Source organism: Diabrotica undecimpunctata, chromosome 3 (assembly GCF_040954645.1).
Source record: "Diabrotica undecimpunctata isolate CICGRU chromosome 3, icDiaUnde3, whole genome shotgun sequence".
NCBI lineage: Eukaryota > Metazoa > Arthropoda > Insecta > Coleoptera > Chrysomelidae > Diabrotica > Diabrotica undecimpunctata.
The window spans coordinates 65,603,018-65,626,547 of NC_092805.1; the positions used below are offsets into that span (position 1 = coordinate 65,603,018).

A 23,530-nucleotide genomic window follows, 5' to 3' on the forward strand; every position below is an offset into this window, starting at 1 on the left:
TACGCGGTTGCATGACTCCGTTCACACTTGAGAACGCGACGGGGTTCGAGACGGCATTCGGAGCATATGTGTACCCACCTTTACATATCTCTGATAAAAGGCTATGATGACAGGTCTCACAGTTTGTCCAGTAAACTAACGGCGCTATCTAGGAAACAAATATGAACTACCATATTTTAATCATATTTTGTTCTTGAAACGATACGTTTAATTAATAATGCTGTATTAATTACGTATTAACATAATTAATAATTAACTTTAATAATATTTTTAAGGTAGAATATAATACAAAATAATATAAGCTTTACGTTAGGTCAGATATAAAATCCTAACGCTGTCTAAACAAAGAAATCTGAATTAATTAATTTTGTCGAAAATTGCTAAAAATATAGGTTACGGTAATTGTAAGGTAAGATCAATGACGTATAATACATATTTATTATATGTCACTGGATAATAAACATACACTTACTATAAAAATAAAATGACGTTTAAAAAACGTCAACGCTTTACCAAAATAAAATACAATAAAAACTAAATAATATTAAATAAAATTAAATAAAGGTAAATAGAATTAAATAAAATCAAATCAAGAACAGAATTATGTAGAAGTAAATAATTTTTTAAGCGTTTTGTCGTGGAGGTAGAATAGTTCGTCGGATCGTGGCGTATGATACTTCATTGGAAAGCAGAGGCAGTAGCGAATATGCTGAGACAGAAAAACACACATTGCGCATTGCTAAGAGGGCATTACATCATATCTCCTTTGTGTTTTTTCTGATTGGAGCCTGTGGTACGTTAAATGAAAGGAAAGGATATCACGAGTATGTTAAGATAGAAAAAACAAACAAAGCGATTACCAAAAGGGATACCCTTTTGGTAATCGAAGATACACAGTGTCTTCAATATTAATGAACGTATAGTTACATACGAGATGTCATAGGGCACTATACATAAAAATAGTTTAACTAAAAGACAAATTTTGATTTATTGACTTAACAGAAGGCCTTAGGCTGAGTACAAAACAATCAACTGAAAGAATCCTAACGTGCGACATAGCAAATGAAAGGGGATGATATAACGAATATGTTCAGATAGAAAAAACAAACAGCGACTACCAAAAGGCCATTACACATTATCTTCATTATTAATGAACGTATAGCGACATACGAGGTATCATAGGGCACTATAGATTATAGATATAAATAGATTTACCATAAGACAAATTTTGATTTATTGCCTTAAAGAAGGCCTTTGGCTGAATTCAAAATAAACAACTGATCGAATCCTAACATGCGACATAGCAAATGAAAGAAGAGGATACAAAAAATATATTCAGATAGGAAAAACAAACAAGACGACTACCAAAAGGGCACTACACAGTATATTCATTATTAATAAACGTATAGCAACATAAGACAAATTTTAATTGATTGACTTAAAGAAGGTCTCTGGCTGTATATAAAATAAACAACTAATCGAATCCCAACATGGCAAAAAACAATGAATGTATATCGATATAGGAGATATCATAGGGCACTATGGATAAACATTTATTTACCATAAGACAAATTTTGATTTATTGATTTACAGAATTCCTCTGGCTGAAGCCAAAATAAACAACTGATTGAATCTTAACATGCGACATAGCAAATAAAAAGGGTGGATATAACGAATACATTTAGATAGAAAAAACAAAGAGACTACCAAAAGGTCACTACACATCTTCGTTATTATTAAACGTTTTGCGACATACGACATATCACATGACACCATGGATGATGATAGACATATTTGCTTTAGGTTAATTCGCTTGTCAGGTCAGAAGTGCACTAGAACATACTTTATATTTACTTGGATTATAGGCAAAAAGTTTATTATTTTAAAAATTTAATCACCGACTGAAGATGATAATTGATTGGATCCCCCGTCGCATGCGACGGGCAAATTTACTAGTCTCTTTTATAAAAGAAACCAAAGTAAACCTTTCACTTCGATCAAAGTTTTTCCTAATTTTATCAAATGCTTTTAACATATACTCAATCCCTTCAAATAAATCTGTCCTGTAGAATGTTTGTAAATTCACATGTACCATTTGTTTTAAAATTTAGAGAAAAAGAAGAATATCAAATCATAGAACATATGCTTCTACTTCTGTTCTATATTACACTATTTACTAGGTATTTCTTCACCTCCCTCCACGTTGGGAGACAGTTATGATATTGTAATTTTAGAACTAATTAGCAAATTATCTGATTAATTAACATATAATTAGCATTGATACCTTGGATACCGTGGACAGCAAGAAAAACTAATGAGGGAGTACTAAGGAGAGTCAGCAAAGAAAGAGACTTGCTAAAGACTATTAAACACCGGGAAATATCTTATCTGGGACATTTAGTAAGGATAAATCAATATAAAATATTACAAATGGTCCTTAAAGACAAAATAGAAAACCGTAGATGATGTAGATGGCCGTAGATGGCCTTTGAAAATTTTCATAGAAATCATATAAGTTTAGTTAAATTAAGTGTCTTGTATCAACAAGTGACCTCATTACTAAAGCGATTAACTTTAAGTAGCTCCCTAGCGAAAACTCCTTCCCTGGTTCTACTTATAAAAACAGGATTGTCAATTAAAAATATCCTAACAAATAATTCTATCTCTTTTTGGCTGCTCAACTCTCTGTAGCTATGAATAGTAATTTGTTTATACTTTGAAATACTGCATCTTTTATATAATGCCATTTCTTTAACTCAGGATTCAAATAGCACTATTCTCACTTTCATTTACACAATTTTTCACAAATTAAATTTTTTTTTTCACCGTTCAAAAAAAAAACTACCGGCACTATATTTCTTTTCCTGGATTCGATGTTTCGCTTAAAATTAAACAGCAGATGCTTATCCTTTGGGCTTCCAAAGATTTTCCCCAATCTGCCAATCCCTTCCATAATTTCTAACCAATCAAACTGTTCTCTCGTTCCTATTAAAAAAGCCACTTCTTAACAATCTACTTTCAAATTTCATAATTGTGTACAAAACATACGAGAAAAAAGAAACTTTCTACCTTTAATGGCCTGTTTTGTTGATAACAAAAATTATTCCTTGAAAAACAGGTAAACAGATTTCATATATGATGTTATTTCAGTGAAAGATATTATTAAGATAAGAAAATAAAACCGTATATCTATATGTATAATTAACATAATTTTATAAATTGTTCGTCATCTTTCCTTTCTCTATATTATTTATTTTCCAAATTTAGCCATATGGCTCACACTCTCTCTAAGGGGAAAATTCACTCATCCCAGGAACCTACAGTATCAAAAGGATTGAGCTCTGGTGGGACTCTTTCCGTGTTATCGAGACCCAGGTGACTTGGTACGTCGGAGTATCTTCCAAAAATGTTCTTACGCATCTAGATGTTGAGGGTAGTACTGGTTTTTGCATAGTCTTATAGAGATGTTCATTAAGTAAAGTTTATAGTTTAGGGATATACTGATAGTAAGGAAGATGGAGAAGTCCAAGTTTGTTAGCTAGTTCTTGGTGAAGAATCTTTCCTACTGAGCCATGGCGTTCTTTGTAATCAGTTCCGACAAACGCTTGGCAGTCCCCCGTAAGATGTTGGATGGTTTCTTGGGCCTGACATCCATATCGGCATTTGTCGTATTGCATGTAAATTGTCGTATTGTATATAAATATCAATATATTTCAGGTAATTTTTAGTTGGAATAACCTGATCCTGAATGGCAAGTAGGTAATCCTCTGTCTTGGAAAACATCTTTCCTGATGTCAACTAATAGTTCGACGCTGTATTGTCGACATATTCTTGGCTGACCGCATTGAGATGTCGCACATGCAGAGGTTTACTCATCCAGGTGTGCATTTTTTCTTGCTTAGTCTGGTGGTTTTTTCGCGTTTCTTGTTTCCTCAGTTTGAGTGGTGCTGTGTTATCTACTGTGCAAATTGCTCGATGTAAATTATATGTCTCAGCCTGCGTCTGAAAATAGGTTCTTAAATTAGCAACCTGGTTATCCAGTTGCTTACCTATGTCCATAAGTATTCTCACCCCTTGATACCGCGGTAATGTTCTTCTCTCTACTGCACTGCGCCGATGGTGTTTTTGTACCTTTGTGAGAAGTGTTCTTACTTTCCGCTGAAGACTTTCTATATCCATTTTTGACCACTTGATAATACCAAATGAGTAGCTAAGCGCGGAACAGGCGTACGTATTTAATGCGTTAAACATATTTTTACTATTAAGATGTTATCGATTTAGCTGCCTTACTCTCCGCACAAACTCAGAAGTTAGTTTGGTTTTCATTTGTTTATGGTCAATTTTCCGCGCTTGCAGCCTCCAGACTGAACCTTTCCTTTGAGTATTTTTAGAATACGACACTTCATATTCGTCCGAACACGTCCAAAGTGCATACTGATATCATTTGAGAATGTTTCCACAGTTTTCAGCATATGATCCGGCTGGTTTCGACTGGAAGCCATTAATTTCAAATCATCCATATATAGCAGATGATTAAGCTTCGCTACAACAATATTGTTATTTTTGATGCTAAAACCTGAGTCAGTGAAGTTTAGTATCTGGGATAGTGAGTTCATCGCTAAACAGAACCATAGCGGACCAGAAGAACTTGTTCTGGAAAAGGCCCTGGTTAATTGTTGTTTCGTTGATGTTTTCGTCGGGTATTTGAAGGTGAATTTTAGTCATCCACTCCGTCATATGCTTTACAAAGGTCCCTATACTATCATAGACTTTATATATTTTCATTATATCTGTAAGCCATTATTGCGGTACTGAATCAAAGGTCTTATAGTAAATTAAGGCAATAAAAAGGTTTGTTTTTTTTTTGGTGTATGCTTGATTAGAAATTACTTAGTCGATAGTTGTTCTTTGCAGCCCATGGAACCCTTAGCGCAACCTTTCTGTTGAGGCTCTATGCTATTGTTTAGAGAACAGTGTTGGTAGATACGTTGAGCTACACAGGGCGTGACCAATGTGTACAAAGTTGGAAGACAACTAATTAAGCGGTATTTGGATCTTGGGTGGTATTTTGATCCTTCGGTATTAGATAAATGGTTTCCTGAATAAGAACATGATTCATTAATACTGTTAAAAGCTCATGGACACTCTAAAACTTCTTTATCCAGAAGTTTTGAGCTCCGTCTGGTCTACGAGATTTACAGTTATAAAGCTCTTTAATAATGTTCGAGACTTCTTCAGTGGTGAAAGGTTCATAAGGAATATTACTGTAGTGTTGACAGTTGTTCGTCGTGTCTTCAATCCATCCAGCATTGTTGTTATGAGTAGCTGGCGTCTAAAGTTGGTTTCCCCAAAATTCATGAATTTCTTCTTGGATTGGCTAGGATTTATTTTTATTTTCAACAGTGGAATTCAGTTTCCTATAGAAAGCCTTCTCTGTACGCTCAAAAATATATTGTCTCATTTCCGATTACTAACTTTGCATCTCCATAGGCGACCTGAATAAATGGAGAGTTTTTGTTTTAATGTGTCCAGGCAGTGTTGAGCTGTATTGTTTTCTAGATCATGTTGTGAGTGTCTTAGAGTGTTCAGAATTATTTCTTCAGCGCTTAATCACTTTTCGGCTTCTTACTCCTCGGATGTATTTCGTAATTTATCCAATATCCCTTTGCAATAATTCAATTTTCCTCAGCAGTCGGTTTGTCCAGGGTTCAATTCTGTTTTCAATTCGTTCAATATTAGTACCACGTCGTGTTCTGATCTTAATGCTCATAAAATTAGCAATTGCTGTTCATATGTACAGCATGGAGTAAATCAGCATATGCATATATTCTAATGTATGGACTCCACGATATAATTGGGCAAGACTTCAGTGTTCACAATTTGTAACAGAGCACATAGTTTCTTACAAGAATTTATTTTTGGTAGCGGTGGTCTGTCAAGTGGGTTTGTCCCATTAAACTCTTGTTCGGCACGTGCCATTTCACTTACCAGGCTATCGTGCAACTCGTTATCTTGCTGCGTATTAACAGATTGAGTCTCTTGTATGAGAGGTTCCGGAGTCTGCTCATTAGAGATTTCATTAGGGATTTGATCTACAACTAGCTCTGAGTTATGAATCTCCCGTTCGACTTCGGTTATGATGGTATCGCCTCTAGTCTCTGGGAAAAGATACAGATGTTGTCGATAGCCAATCGTTTCTCGACCGAGGTTTGTCACCTTGTAATAGAAGCGCAAAATGTTTTCATTTATATACACAGTCCATTTCATGCGCTGTATCGGTCGTCGAGTGAGCGCCGGATTATTTTTCAGCGCAGCACCGTAAGCGAGTGGAGCTCCTATTGTTGTTTGACTCTTCTTCTTGTTGCTAGGCCGTAGCTGGTTGTATGATAGGGCCTTGCCTCCTCAATACCCTGCCACTGACGTCCGGCATGCTCTCACGTCCAGCGCCGGCTCCAGACGTGCCCTGGCAGCGACCCTAAACATAAAATCATAATTCACCATTTTTATGTGTTTGTATTTTACCTACTACTACGTGTCAGTTTTTGTTCCACGTCAAGTATTTCTGCTACCCTCTGGGGATCGTTGCTATGAATACCCAGAAAGAAACCCCCATTCGCAGGGTGACGCGCCTGATAGAAGAACTGAGAAAACCTCCCACAGGTTATTTATTTTTTATATATGTATATAATTATGTGTGGTAAGAATGTATCCATACATAAATGCATAAGAAGGGTAAGTAAATATACATATAATCAAATCACTCAAATTATTGGACAGTGCTTGAGAAATTAAAATTTGTACTGCGATCGGCGGGTCGACCCACAGTACATAGACATAGGTATCTCTTGTCCATCCTAATAGCATGACGGGTAAAGTAGGGATGGCTTTGAACAATCCGTATATTTTTGTGATTCCATGATCGATTTTTTCGATAGCTCCATATAAATTGCAAATTTAATTAAATCTGCAAATATTTAAGTTTTAACATTATTTTAGGGAAGAGGTTAAGAGGCTTCAAGAAATAATTACAAATGAACTTCAAGTGGAAGATTTACGTTGGGATTGTAGTTGGAATGAAGAACATCGTAAAGGGTGTTTACTTAGTTTTATGTCTCTGGTAAACCAACATCCCAGGATTAAAAATGTTTTAAGAGGTAAGTGCATGGTTTTTTATTTTTCTTCATTTTTATAACTAATTTTAAGACAGACTACTTTAATTTTTAGGTAGAGTACTCATATTTTCCTCATTTTTTACTGGTGTTAGCCTTGATGGACACATAATGCTTTACAGTGGAGAAGTTCGAAATAACTGGTTAGATGTAATTTACATTTCTAATTAACACTTTATTTTGTACTCACAGTGTTCCTTTTCAGTTTTTAAAGAATATTGACAGATATGATGAAGCTTTGAAGAGAATACCAGCTTTTGAAAATTCTTTGTCTCATGTATTGAGAAAAATTAAAATAGGCAGGAGGTGAGTGGATATAAGATATATAAACTAAATATGTTAAGGCTATATATTCAAATGGGATTAGATAATCAGCTTGAAATTCACTTCTTTCATATTGATCAACGAATCTCTCCTTTCCTTCTGCTTTGCTAACATAGTTGGCGAAATTGTTCTTATGTGGATTTCTTCTTAATTCATTTGTAGCCATTCGTTAAGTTCAGTCAGTTGTAATGTTTACTTTATGATAAGATTGCCACGTTCTTGTGAGCATTTCTGGATCGTTTTTTGTGTTTTGTTGTTTCCTTTCTACATCCTTGTGGAATTCTCATGTGTGTGACAATCTTTGTTAGCAGGTTCTTTTCTTCCTAAAATGCAGTTTCGTTGGAGCGAAGTGTTTTGGTCTCATCATACAGTGATTTTATGATTCCCTTATTGAAATTTATGCTGTGGTTTGAATGATAATTTAAATATCTGTTGGCATGGTTTGGTTGGCAAGAAAAAAGAAGTACTTGTGACTCGTTTGGAAAAAATATATAACTGTTTTGGATGGGTTGGTTGGGTCAATAAAAGGGCTATTGGTTAACTATTTTTTATCTCGAGCTTTCAATTGTGTTTACAATTATTATCAAGAGCTTCTAAAAAAGACAAAATATCTTACAAAGTTGAACTAGAAAGAAAAAACAATTTTTGTTAACTCACCAAATAAAATTAGTTTAATAAATAAAAATTGCTGCTAATACATGTATGTATTAGCAGCAATTATATATATATATATATATATATATATATATATATATATATATATAAACTAAGGTACACTCGAAGAGTGGTGGGTTTTTCGGTCAAAGTGGAGAAATAAAAGACAAAGAAGGTGGCTACTTCATCTATTTATTGAAGACGTTTAGCTTTCTGCTCAGAAAGCATCATCAGTTCATCTAAAAAGAACAATATGAAACCAAACATCCATAGAGAAGTTACAACAAAAGTGTGTTACCTTACAAAGACATGTAGCAGTCAATGATGTTAAAAATATGAAAAAACTTACGAAACTGGATATTCAGAGTTAACGTTGTATAAAATAATTAATTGAAACTAGGTATAGTTTGCAATTTAACAAAATTAGCACAGCAAAAGAACATGTGATAAACATACATGTATAAAAAAGTTATTATAAAAACTTAAGTAAAAAACATTAAGGTTTATTTTAAAGTGTAAAGAACTAAAAAGATCATACGAATGCACTTCCAACAAATTTATTTAATAAATTAGATTTTAATTTTAACTTTAGGTAACATTATAAGGTATTTAAGATTAATAGTAATAAGATAAAATGAAGTTACCAGTCTTTAGCTTACTGAGTCTCGCCGATAAATGAATTTACAGGTTTAACACCCACGCAAACACGTGAAGAGAAGTGGCCTTGAGGTCATAGTGACATAAACAGCAAGGCAACCTACCAACCTTTATATAATAAGGCGGTATATTCAAAAAATGTGATAAATTTGGTTGACAGCTTGTCGTTAAAAAACCAAACCATGAAAGGGAAAGGTGGTTAAAATCACCACTAAACCCACCCAGGTGGTCATCCTAGCCCATTTGGAATAATCAATACCGAAATCTATTTTTTTGACTGCATAGAAAAACAATTTACCGACTTTCTTATTCTAAACAGTTTATGCAAATATTTCTTACTAAAATCTTAATCTTCACTACTTATCTCTAGGTACAATCGCTTACAAATAAATTTTAATATTACGAAATTTTCGAAACTGAATTTTAATTTTCAGTGTTCATTGTTTCGTAAAACTCTTATACCTTCATTTGCCCTTTCAAATTTATTGAGAATTAACAGTTCTTGAAATCACTTTAAATACTATGACGCAATTTTCATTAGAGTAAGTCACTTATTTATATCTTAATTTTAAAACAGATCCCTGCATATATAATTTCTAAAAGATTTTTCTAAATTTATAAATCGAGAATCATAATAACTCCCCACCATTTGGTGAAATGAATATTTTTGTACAGACAACAAATTTTTTTAAAACAAAATTAAAAAATTCAATACATGTTCCCATGTCTTAATTAAAAATTCCGTGTGTAAAATTTTAATTTAAAATAATATTTGAAATACCCTCTTTATATATTTTACTTCGCGCCTATGGTATACCATTTTTAAATACCTTCCTACTCACGGTATTTGTACAGGTCGTGGATATTGAAAATTCCCCGGATAATATCTGAAACCATTTGTCATAGTACATAACTATTGATTGTATTTTCATTTTGTATTATGTACCCTCCAATAATGGCATAAGCTTTGCACAAACATTGGTCGTGAGATTGGATACTCTTAATGCCCTTACCAAAACTTTTTCTACCAACCAGAAAAGTGACTGGTTGCTTTCTTATGTTCCTATTCTTTCTCTGCCGATATTTTTCACTGCTTCGAATGGCAATGAAGTCATCTATTTTTCTCAGAATTTCTTCGCCTTTCGTTGTACGACAGCTATATATTTCACGTATTAGAAAAAATGTTCAGCATTACGAAAATATGCTTTTTTCGTTGGGAAGTAATAATTAAATCACTTAACATGTCTATAGCCACCATTGCCAATTTTTGGCGCGACCCTATAATCTTTGCAATATTTTTATGCTTAAAAATTCGACTTTTTAATCGTTGGCATAACTGGCATTTTTTTGTCATATTTGGCTACACGATAATCCTATTTACATATATAGTTCTCTCTAAATAATACCCAGACTTTTCGACTGCTCACGTGCCCATTTTTGTTATGTAATTTCTCCAAGATTTGCATTGCCAGTATTTGTGTAATTAAGTGTAGTTCTTTTCCGTCTATTCTCTTGAAAAATATGTCATTTTCTCTCTCTACTCTTTCCTGTTATTTCATCCCATTTGATTTTCACATATCCTATTCAATGAAAATATTGCTTCTCCATTTGCTTAAGTATTCAGTCCCACATTATTTGAATATCTTCTCTTCCCGTGTCTTCATATCAGGTGAGAGCGTCCACCAGTATGTTATCTTTTCCTTTGATATATTTAAAATCGAAGTCGTATTCCTGCAATAATAGTACCCCTCGATGGATTTTATTATTTACTAAGCAATTTTTCATATGTACCAAAGCAACATGATCCATCTCTGTTGTAATTTTAGCTCTCAAAAGATAGGATCTTAATTTGCTTTCACATAATAATACACTTGCAAACTCTAGGTCTGTTACACTATATTTTCTTTCGCGTGTTTGCGCGACCCTTGACACAAAACATATCGGAACTTCCCTCTTTTCTTGTATCTGGTTTAATACTCCAGCAAATTTCTGGATCGAAGCATCTGTTTGAAGTATAAAAGGTATCTCGTATTTTGGGTGGTATACTACTAATTAGTGCCCGTTTGCAAATTCTTCTTTTGGACATACAAAAGCTTCTTCCTGTTCTTTCTTTATGCTTTTTTTTAACAATTTAATTAGGGTATTTCTTTCTCACTAATATCGGCATCAATATTTTGAAATAATTTGCCATTCCGAGGAAACCACGTAATGTTTTTAAATTCTTAGGCCTTGTAGAGTCATTGATAATCCGTACCCTATTTTCTGCTATACTAACCCCTTTTGTGTCCAATTTGAAACCTAAGTATACCAATTCCTTTTGGAAAAACTGACACTTTTCAATATTTAAGTCCCGCTGTATCTTATGCTTTTAAGACAATTTTTATATGTTTTAAGTGACTTTAATCATCATGGCAAAAAGATCAATACATCGTCTATATAGTGTAGAATTATATCTTCATGACGATTTAGTATGGTATTTAGAGCTCGTACTAGTACTGCACATGCACTCGGTAACCCAAATGGAACCACCTTGAAACGGTATATGATGCCGTCAATTGAGAAAGCTGTGAAATTTCTGCATTTCTCTGCTAGCGTAAATGCCAAAAAACTATGTTTCAAATAAATTTTTGAAAATATATGTGTTCCTGTTATTCTCCCGAAGGCCTCAAAATATAAACGGTGATTCATATTATGATACGGTGTGCTGATACGGTGTGGAAATACGAAAAATTGTTCACTTGAGTAAATGTTTTATCAAATTTTATATATGTTAAAATTGTATCAGAATTAATTTCGGATCAATATAAAATTGCAAACATCTCTGCTTATTTCCAAAAAGTCTCTACTTCCAAATACAAACTTGATACTTTAGATTGCCTGACACGTTGGGGGCCAGTTACTATGGTAAGTAAAAATATAAATTTTAAATTATAATATTTTAAATCAAAGACCTTACTTATAATTCGATTTGTCTAAGGTTGTCTTTCGTGGCTCAGTTTCTTTATTTTTGTATTTGCAAGTTTAAGGACCAAAATGAATAATAAAAAAACCATTATATCAAATGTAAAATTCATCCATATATTAAATCGAAAAAAGAATAATAAAAAAATCAAAAGTAAAATTCATAAATATCACGTATAACATATATTATATATATTAATATTATATAAAGGTATATAAAAACATAAAATTTTCTAACAGAATAAATCATACCATAAATTGTCAACATCTACAACACACGGATCATATTTTCCTAACGTTCTCTCCGGTTCTAGGAATTAATGGGAAAAACTGTTTTTATTCAATTACCCATAAAAAATATATTTAATTAAATCTCCCTGTGAATGCCTCTTGAAAATTAAAAAAAATTAATTTATAATTTGAAACTTCTTTTATGGTTCCAACTCCTTCTGGTTCAGCTACTCTCTTACTAAGTTGATCTTTGCACAAAGAAAACTATTTCTTGTCGAAATTGAAATTGCCAATCTGCTGCTCTTTCTAAATCTCCGAATCAGGTGTCCTCTCAAAGAGACATAGACATGATAGTCTCAAATAATTAATATTTAAAGAACTTACAATTTTGAACCTTGAAGATCTCTGCTTGCACAGCTTGGTTGCTACCACAAAACTTCTCAAACTTTCGTTCACTACTCACTCACTTTACTCACCGAAAAAAAAAATTTAAGTAATAAATTCAAAAGGACTTTTTTAGAAATGGTTTGTATTAGCAGAAGTCATAATAATTTAAACAAAAGATCAGAAATTCAAAATCTAAGTAAAATTTATAATTATATTATTTCTTTATAGTTTATTTATAAAATCAGTAAAATATCACATTTTGATTTAATTTTCCATATACTTGTTACATTTTTTCTGGCATCTATGAATGATGAATAATTCTTTTTTATTACTAAGTAAAAAAGAATTTTTAAACAAAATTTTATTTTTTGGCAATATAATTGTCAAAAATGAAAATTTTAAGTTGGCATTTATGACATTGAGGCTTATTTGTAATTTGTCGCTATTCTAATTATTTATAAATTCAATTGTTTTTGTCTTAAAAAAGTTTTTCAAAATTATATTACAAAATTTAAGAGAAACATTTATTAGATAAGACAATTTTTAGAATAGTTTTTTAAATATGTTTAGCAAGAATTTATTAACAAAACTAATTTTATTTGGTGATTTATTATAATTTTTTTCTAGTTCCTTTTTGTAAGACATTTTGTATTTTTTAGCAGCCCTTGAAAATAATTGTAAACACAATTGAAAGCTCGAGATAAAAAATAGTTACCTCATAGTCCCTTTTATTGACTCCAACCCATCCAAAACACACACACATATATATATATATATATACATATATATATATATATATATATATATATATATATATATATATATATATATATATATATATATATATATAAACTCAATGTTTCGGCACCCATTTTGGAGCCATTATCAAGAGGGATATGGTTCCGCTCCAGTTCGGTGTCTCAGTCTGCCTACTCTCCTCACTCGTACCAGTATCTTGTTCGCCAGACATACGAGAACCGTCAAACGGCACCGAGGTCTCAATCTGCTTACTCCGACATCGTATTTTTGGAGAACTAAAGATGCTGGTATGTCACGAGTGAAATGAGCACTCGATAGGTAACTCGATCGGGTAAAGAAACTAAAATTTTTAAAAAACATTACAATTTAAAAAACCAATCCAGTTTCGTTGCTCATTTGTATTTTTGTACTACAGTCATAGAAAAGTTAACTTACTCAAACATGGTAAGAGATTGGGATCATACTAAAAGTAAAAATGTGTGATTATTTAAATTAAAAGTAAATGAAAATCTATAGTTATGATAAATTTGCCAATTTATTATTTTGCAGAAAGTTTATGCCAAAAATAGTAGCAGGTCAATATGAACAAAATTTAAGGCAAATTACCACATCACTCAGTGATTATATAGGTTTAAAACACTTTCCTGACGAATGGCCTACTAGCTTAGAAAATTTCGAAATAGTCGTCGAGACGTAAGTAGTTATCCTAAAACCTACCTCATTTTTGCAATTGTTATTGTTGTATACTTATATATTTTTTTTACAATTATAACTATTTGGTAGATACGTGCACAAATTACAGATATGCTCATGAGCGGTGACGGTCTAGCTAAGCTCTTTGAGTTAAGTTCATCTGTGTTACATATGCTTCCACTTGTATAGCTTCCGGTGTTAGATGGTTAGCTTTTGAATATTCTTAGATTTAACATACCACAATAGAAACTTGGAAGCTTTCTAGTGAACAAAATATAGTATATGTAATTTCCGGTAGATAATAACGAACAAAATATTAAAAATAAGTGCGAGATCATACGTTTATTACTATAAGTGTAGAAGAAATTAAATATATCAAGAATGTGGTCATTTATGCATTCAGAATATTTTAATTTGAATAAGTACCTACATATAAAAAATATTGACTATTAGTGTTCGATTAATTATTTGTTTATTTTAGTGAGGCAGGTCCATTAATGGTATCACCTACTGGACAATTTATCGTTCCTGCAACAATTCCTGGGTCTTTATTGGTAAATTTTATTTCTACTAACTTAGAGGAAGCTAGTAAAAAAATTGTGGACTATAAAAGGTAAATTATCATTCGATCATATAATATATACCTTTGCCTTGCAGTATATATATATATATATATATATATATATATATATATATATATATATATATATATATATAAATGTTTTTGATGGGTTGGAGTCAATAAAAGGGGCTATTGGTTAACTATTTAATATCTCCAGCTTTCAATTGTGTTTACAATTCTTATCAAGAGCTGCTAAAAAAGACAAAATATCTTACAAAGTTGAACTATAAAGAAAAACATTTTTTGTTAACTCACCAAATAAAATTAGTTTCGTTAATAAAAATTGCTGCAAATACATGTCAAAAAGAATTAATACTAAAATGCCCTTATCTAATAAATTCTTCCCTGAAATTTTAATAATTTTGAAAACATTTTCTTAACAAAAAAATAATTGAATTTATAAATAGTTTAAAGTAGCAACCAATTACAAATAAGCCTCAATGTCATAAATACCAACTTAAAAATGTTTACCTTTGACAATTATATTGTCAAAAATAAAATTTCGTTTAAAAATTCAAATTGTTTAGTAACAAAAAAGAAGAAGATTTATTCACCATTGATAGATGTCTGAAAAAATGTAACAGATATATGGAAAATTAAATAAAAATGTGATATTTTTCAAGTTTTATATATAAATTATAAAGAAATAATATAATTATAAATTTTGCTTAGGTTTTGAATTTCTGATCTTTTGTTTAAACTATTATCACTTTTGCTAATACATTTGTATTAGCATATAATAGTATTTGTTTTTTAGTAATAAATATTTGGAACGAGCTTTAAATAAAAAGTGTATAGAAGATCTCCAGCTTGCTGTTTTATCCAAAGACGACAACATCACTCCAGATTTGATGATAAAATGTTGCGAACAATTGATCAATAACAAATACGAATTGCAGTCTTATACGAAAAATCTCCGCTTGAATATAACTACATACTATTCTGTACTCTCCGATGGGGTAGTATGCATACCTTGGAATTTCGACTTATGATTGAACGACGATCTTTAAGTAGATTATTTATTAGTAGATATATATATATATATATATATATATATATATATGTATATATATATATATATATATATATATATATATATATTTATATGTAGAAAAAAATTAAATATTTGATAAATTTGAGATGTTTTATTAATTACTGGTAACAAAAATTAGCTTCTTATTCTAATAATACTATAACTATTCATTGATCAAGCTAATGCTGTTTTCCTTCATTTCGTCGAAGTTTCTTATAATACCTTTTTCTAGACTAATCTACCTTATTTCTTTATTTGGCTTGTCTTTAATTGTTTTCTTTCTATGGAACCCCAAATTATTACTTTTTTTATGAATTGAAAGTTATCTTAGTCATCCAATGTCGACAGTAAAAAATTCCGCAGCGTAATTTAAACATGACTCTACAATAAATGAAAAAATGATCTACTTGAAAGAGAGTCCTAAACAGTAACTATGTAAAAAAGTTTATTGTGTATTTATAAAAAAAATATATACCACAAATGATACAAAGTGTAGTTCTAGATGATCTACTATTAAAGATATATTTAGTTTGTAGGCAATTCAGAAGAAAATCTATGCCATATTCTTATGAATATTGAGCAATATGGGTGCCGAATTTGTTAAATGTTTATCAGAAACAAATGAGGAATCAACTTTTTTTCTTTCTTAGTGTGAGTTAAAACACAAGCACCCGTTTACATCTGATTCAAAACAAATAGTTCACACAGTGGATAAAAGCGGTTTAGCATCAACTAAATCAAAGCTTACCGCATTTATTGAAAAGGTTGTCGCTCGTGCTTTTAGAGATTCCTAAGAAATCCTTAAATTGATTAGCAGTCAAATAGTGGCAATATCCATATTTTGGAAAGAAAATAAAAAATAAGAGAAAATCACAACGGCACTCTTTCAATGAAGAATTGGGGGATTTGAAGTATGAATTTTTATTGTTAATTTCCTTACAGTAAAAGAATTCGTTTTTTTTTCATGGAAGCCGTATTTTTGATACTGGTCGTACCGCAGCTAGTACGGCTATTGTTCCCGTTAATCTTTCATTTATTCATGATACTCATTCCATGATTCTGGAATCAGGTAAAAGAAGGGTACATGCTAAAGATTTGGTTCTATTTGCAAAAAGCAAATATAAAAAAAAACATAAGAATCCATTTATAATCTACATTTATGGCCAAAGTCAGTCAAAGTATATCGCGGATATTTTTTGGTACTCCTACGGCCGAAGGATTTTGAACCTGAGTCTTCTGTCATTACAGTGTAACACTGTTACACATCAGTGTAACACTGTTAGGTTCCGCTACTCTACCGAGCTCCTATCGGCATTACCACAGTAGCCTAGAGTCCAGTTTAGGACTTATAGTCCTCATGGCTGCTTGGCCACCTGTGCATATATTCATCCGTAAATTTTATCCGATTTTAAAGATATTAGTTTGAAATACAGAGGTATTTCCTAGTGGAATAGAAATGCTTAAATTTCCACCACTACCGAATATTCCTGTACCCTTCTACAGTTTTAGACCTGTCTGTATCAGATATAACCCTGCAATCTGGTCTGGGTGTCTCCTCTGCCTCATCTCTCTCGTGGACAAACATCCACTTGGAATAGTATTTCATGCCTATATCTAGCTGCCATATGGCCAGAAGCTATTATCCATTCGGTATCACTAATTTCATTTATAATTTTACTATGTCCTGATCTAAGCGATATGTTGCACAGATTTTTTCGCAGTCTATAATATCCCATTCTCGCCTCTCACCTATATGTAAAGGGGGAGGTCGAGTAGAGCCTCCGTGACTACCGTTGGTGTGCTCCTCATAGCCAATGTGATTTCGAGGCAAGCAAGTTTATGCACCTTGCTTACTTTGAGGATGGCACTTTTTTTTGTTGCATCGTTGGCCACCATACCACTGATGCGTATTTAATTGTTATATACCATGTTATAAATCCATTATAACATGTCTGGTTTTAAACCCCACAGTTTTTCATGAATGTGTCTGACTACCATTAACGTAGTTACCGCTCTCTTGGTTGTTCGTTCTATCTGCTGATTCCAAGTAAGCCTTGAGTCTAATATTACCCCGAGATATTTTACTTCACTCAACAGATTAAGGTGTGTACCATTTAGGCTTAGAGAACCCAATCCCTCTGAGTTCTTCCTTCTGGTAAATTTTATTATTTTTTACTTCTGGAGGTTAAGCGCCATTATTTAGCCAAAGTCAGGGTCTGTTGCCTATCAACCCATCCATGACATCAACCCAGACGGTATATCGGAGACCGCTCCAAGACAGATGATTATTGTTACTTTTGCGGGCAAATTAATTCCTCGATTTATCTACAATAATAGTTAGATGCCCGGTCGAAGTATTTGCCAGACCGGTCATGCAATGTTACCAGTGTTTGCGTTATGGTCATTCGGCTACTCAATGTAAATAAAAAAATGTAGGAATGAAGAAAATAAAGATTATCCTGATAAATGTAATACTTTTTGCGTGTATTGTCAAAGTCAATTTTCAGAGAATGTCCTGAATATCTTAAGCAGAGGAAAACGAAAGAAATTATGGCTAACTTAAACAGTTCGTTTAAGGAAGCCCAGAAAATAACTGATAATCCAGGTTATTCCAGCCTAATTCAGAAGAATAGATTTGCACCGTTAATAGCGACACTACAATTAATTTTCCTCCTATTCGTAGAGAGTTCCAGACTATTTTCGGTGCTGATATTGTCAAGAAAAAGTATACGATTTTGAGTTTATATCAGTAAAAGCAAAAGTATCAGTGAAAGATTATGTCAACCTTTTTTCACAAATTAACAATGACTGTATTATATCTGGGGATTTTAATGCGCACTACGGATTATGGGAATCAAATGCATGTTCTTCAGAGGCTAATATATTAGTTGAAGTCTTGGATTCTTTTCCTCATTTAATTATCGAAAACGATGGATCGGCTACTAGGGCTACTCCCCCAGGTTATGAAAAATCTGTTGTAGATCTCACCATTTTATCTTCCAATTTATGCTCAACTTTTGACTGGACTGTTATACAAAATACATATGGATCCGATCACTTTCCTTTTCGAAGGTCTATCAATTATATTAAAATAGAAAATACGAGGTTTATATCTATAGTTAAGTAGTCGATGGCCAATGCTAACTAGGAGCAATTCAGACTTACCATAGAGGAAGCGTTCAAATTGAAGCCAGTTATTAATAATACTAACGAGATGATTTTATTGTTATTATATTCTATTGCAAATGCAGCGAACAAATTGCACACCAATTAAAGTTAACTAAACCTGTAATATAATGTAATGAATATAGAAGAAACGGGGCTATGTGTAAACGTACTTTTCGCTTAAAAGCTACATCTAGGTTGGTACAGTATTGCTCTTCTCTTAATAGGCAAACCTCTGCATCAGACATTTGAAAAAGGGTGAATAAAATTCAGTCTCAGAAAAAAAAATTACCATTCTACCAATGTTCATCTACCAATAAATATACCAGATAACCATATAATAATAAATAATGCCCACTTTTTACTAACTCCCATCATTCCGCAAACACTAAAACTTTACTTTACAGCAAACATTAAAGTTTCAAAATATACATCTCTAGGTATGGACGGGATAAACTACTTCATGTTAACAAATCTTCCCGAAATTGCTATAGATTATTTATGCAAGATATTTAACAACATTTTACTAAAAGGGGATAATTGTGATTCTCTTAAGCAATGTCTGATCATTCCTATACCTAAAGTAAACGATTGATGTCATGTCTACTAAAAACACTTGAACGGATCCAGAAAAATAGATTGGAATGGTGGTGTGAAAAAGAAGGCATATTCTCGGTACCTCAGTTAGGCTTTCGGAGAAATAAAGGAACCATCGACTGTTTGTCACAATTAACTACTGATATCCAATTGTCCTACTAAAATAATAACTATTTAGCAGTGTTCGAATAATTCCATTCGAACATGTAAAACTATAAATATTTTTAATTTAGTATTTAACTCCACTTTTGACAAAAATGCACCCACTCTATAAATGTCACATACACTTTCGAAAGACTTGTTTATTAGTAAGTAGTAGTTAGTAGTAAGAATTTTGTTTAGTTCTTTAGGTATTTGTACTGATTTTATTTATGCTATTTGTTTTTCTCCCCTTTTCTCTTTAATAAACAGTTTTGTACCTTTGGATAGCTTTTTGAACCGTTAGTGTTTAAGACATTCTTATATTACAGGTAAGAACTCTCATATTTTGTAACCCGCAATCTATGTTTTACTCTATCTCATTTTAGGACATTCTTCATGTTTGTCCTATTGTATAGATACTAATTTTATCTACAAGCAGCACTTTTTCTAGATATTTACGGAGCATATGATAATGTTATTTTAAACTTACTGTTCGAGAAACTCACACATATAGGAGTCCCAACTAGATTTGCACAGGTATTGGTTAATCTATTTGTTAATAGACAAGTATTCATTCGGTGCAATAATAAATTGATTGGTCCAAGGTTAGTTTTATCAAGGTTTGCCTCAGGGATCTGTGCTTAGCCCTCTTGTTTAATCTATATACTACGGATCTACTTGGTATGGGTATTAATTGTAATATTTTACAATATGCCGATGATTTCTGTCTTTACAGTTCTAAAAATTCTTATCAGGAATGTATTGATTCAATAAAACAAATTTTGTACAGTGCAAGAGAATACTTTCTTAACTAAGGGTTGGAACTTACTACGAATAAATCCGCTGTGGTGTTTACTCGTCATCGCTTACCGAATATATCCAGTATTAGAATTGGTAATCTAAGTATACCTGTCCAAAAACACTATACATATCTCGGCGTCACATTTGATACTAAATTAACATGGGAAGAACATATTAATAATAACTGTTTAATTAAATGCGAAAAAAGCAGCCTAAATGTTTTAAAGGTAGTTAACCGTCACCAATAAGGCGCTGATCCTAAGGTTAATCTAATGTTTTATAGGGCATATACCACTGTCAGTTCTTGATTACGGTTGCTTTTTATATGGGTCTGCTACAAATACTAGACTTAAAAAATTAGACCGAATCCAGTACAAAGCTCTACGTTTGGTTTTAGGTGCACTTAAATGTACACCTACTAAAAATCTATTAGCCGAATGTATGGAACCTCCATTACGTTTAAGACGTCTTTTTTTAACTGAAAAGTTTATCCTTAAATGTCAAGGTAATAACCAAATCTACCTATTGCAAAAAATATATGACATATCCGTGTCTAACTTAGTTGACAAATGATGGAATAACAAAAATTCTTCAAATTTAGCTATAGCATTTCTTAATGCTTCTTGCTATTTATAAATCCCAGCTGAAACTAATTTCTTCCAATCTAATTTCAATATTCTTTATTCCCAAATCAAAGTTTATTTCCCTACTTTTGATGATAACAACGCCGTTCAACTTCAGAAACAACTTGCCAATTTTGATAAGCCATATAGGGTTTTCACAGATGGGTCAAAATCCATTTTGGGAGTTGGTTGTGTGATATATATCCAAAAAAATAATAAACACATTATGTTTAAATTAAACCAACAATGTTCCATTTATTCCGCAGAACTGTGCAATATATCAAGCTCTAGAATGGACTATGAGAAAAAAATGTCTGATCAACAAATAGTAATCCTGCCGGATTCAAAATCTGCGTTGTCTGCTTTAGTTTATAAGCATTTATAGTTTATAAGTATTTTTAGCTTATATTTAATTCGCATAAGCATTTATACAAAAATAGTATTAAAGTCAAAATTTTAGAAAATCAACTAAAGCTACTTAAAAGAAATAATTCAGTCTCTTTCATTTGGGTAAAGGTATATGCATGTATCTCGGGTAACACCAAAGCAGATTATGTTGCTAAAGCAGCGGCTTCAAAAGGATTAGAAATTAGTTGGCTCAGTAGAAGTGATTTAGTCTCGCTGCGTTAAGAAGAATTAAAAGATAACTCGAAAATTGAATGGAATGCTTTCTGTAACAGAAGTAACAACCTTTATACAAAAATTCACCCTGTTTTACCTACTGCGTCTTTTGCTGCAAGAAGTCATCCCAATAGAAGAGTATATTCAATGTTTGTTAGATGCCCTATTAATCATACTACTGTGAAAGCCTGTCTTCATACATTTAATTTAAGTGAAACAGAACTTTGCGATTGTAATGGTAACACTGACGATATTAATAATTGGATATTCGGGTGCATATATAATGATGCTGCTATTAATTATCCATTGCAAAATCTGATAAAAGAAGAAATACTTCTTCCTTAGTGTCAATCTTTTATTTTATATATCTCTCGTCATAATATTAGGCTTAACCAAATTTTTTGGGAATACTTAAAAATGGCTAAAAGACCAATTTAGGATATAATGTGAAATGTCAATGTATAAATCTAGCTTTGTTCCCTCTGTCTATTCTTATGTTATATATTTACCTCCTAGCCGTTGCCTGTTTTGTGTTGTAATAAAGTCGCTATGAAAGGCGCCTTAGCGTAAAAAGTATCCCTATATTATGTAATCCTTTGTTGGTTCTAAATATTTAAGTTGGTTGGGGCCTTGAATGTAACGAATGAAAGTCTTGGTTTCTTGTCAATCTGCGGATTCTTTTGATATTGATACATTATATTTTTAATTTACCTATAGCCGAATTACTATTTTGTTAATAAATGCAATAGGTCACTACATCATTAACAAGTTCAAGTAGTTAAATACATTATCGTGGCTGAACGGATCAAGTTATCCAAAGCCATTAATTAAATAAAAAAAAGTATTAAAGTCTTTAGTATGAATGATATAAGACCTATCAACCTGATAATTCTTTAGTATGAATGATTTCAGACTTACAGACCGCAGGGATTTAGCTTTTTTCGGTGATCAGTTTTGTTTTAGACTCAGAAAAGTTTACCCTAAAATGTTCTTTCAGCGTCTCTTCGTCATTCTGAATGTATTCACGGGACTCCTTTTAGAGTGTGGGAATAATTACCTGAGGTTCTTCTTCTTTTTCCTCTTTATAAGCAATTCTGTTTGTTTATTGGCGGCTGTTTGTTCATTGGCGGGTCAACACCTCTATGGAAGGTTATCTCTTCATGTCTTTGCGCGGTTATCTGATACTTGTTCTGCCGATTGGTGACTTATCTCTTGCTATTTTGACGACACGGGTGTCCCCATTCTGTTTGGTGGTGTGGTTATTCCATTTTTTTTTCTATTTTGTGTTCAATCATTTATACACTGTACGTTATATTTTCTTCTGTCTTCACTTCTCTTTCGATATTCTCATCTCTGTCGTTTCCAGTAGCCTGTGTGTTGTGTCTGTGTCGGGTCTTGTTTCTGAGGCATATATCATTATTGGTCTTACACTGGCTTTATAGATTCTTGACTTTTATCTAAGGTTTTTGAGAGAATTTTATGGTGCCCTGATATTTCTGCATTCTGTTTCTATCTCCTCGCAATTCATTCTTCACGATTCTCTTTTTGCACTTCTTAGCTCCTTATTATATTCAGTCAGAGCTTTGAGATAATCGCGCCACTTATCTGATCTTTTGACGCAATTAAATGTGTGTCTGACTTCTGTATTTGATTCACAAGGTTGACCTTCGTGTTGAAATTCCTCTTTATCTCCGGATAGCTGACAGCTGATTTGTCACCATCTTTGAAAGCTGTCAAGACAACCTCTTGAAATTGTTCAGCGGCCATTTCTAGGTCCAATGTAGGTCTTATCGTATCTTTAACCATGCTTAAACAATATTCCAGGTCTGCTTGATATTCTTTTCAGTTTGTTTTACGAGATTTACGCTAAGTTTCCTTGATAGTTTTTTATTTCAAAACAGGAGTGTGGATGGTCTGAAAAAGACACCTCATCTGACACATATCATTGTTTAACAATTCTACCCACATAAATCGTGAGTTTTATATCAATTATCTCCTTTCATTGTGAAGTTATGAAAGTTGACTGATGATAATCTTTATACTTCCTCCCTCTATGATATTTATCTTTAACGTCGTTAAATCTATGTAACAA

The 23,530-nt window shown here is 32.3% G+C and overlaps 1 protein-coding gene across 2 annotated transcripts in view; it reads left to right on the top strand.

The window, feature by feature from the left end:
- LOC140436871 (T-cell activation inhibitor, mitochondrial) overlaps positions 1-15,535 on the top strand; it is a 38,626-nt gene extending 23,091 nt beyond the window's left edge. Inside the window, exons 5-10 of one of the 2 annotated variants that reach the window (XM_072526026.1) lie at positions 6,997-7,154; positions 7,225-7,319; positions 7,375-7,475; positions 13,692-13,835; positions 14,317-14,448; positions 15,215-15,535. In XM_072526026.1, coding sequence (XP_072382127.1) covers positions 6,997-7,154; positions 7,225-7,319; positions 7,375-7,475; positions 13,692-13,835; positions 14,317-14,448; positions 15,215-15,449 — 865 coding nt within the window. In that variant the 3' untranslated portion in view covers positions 15,450-15,535. The remainder of the gene's footprint in view (positions 1-6,996; positions 7,155-7,224; positions 7,320-7,374; positions 7,476-13,691; positions 13,836-14,316; positions 14,449-15,214) is intronic. The other variant, XM_072526027.1, reaches the window with a different exon arrangement.
- The last annotated feature ends 7,995 nt before the right edge of the window (positions 15,536-23,530 follow it).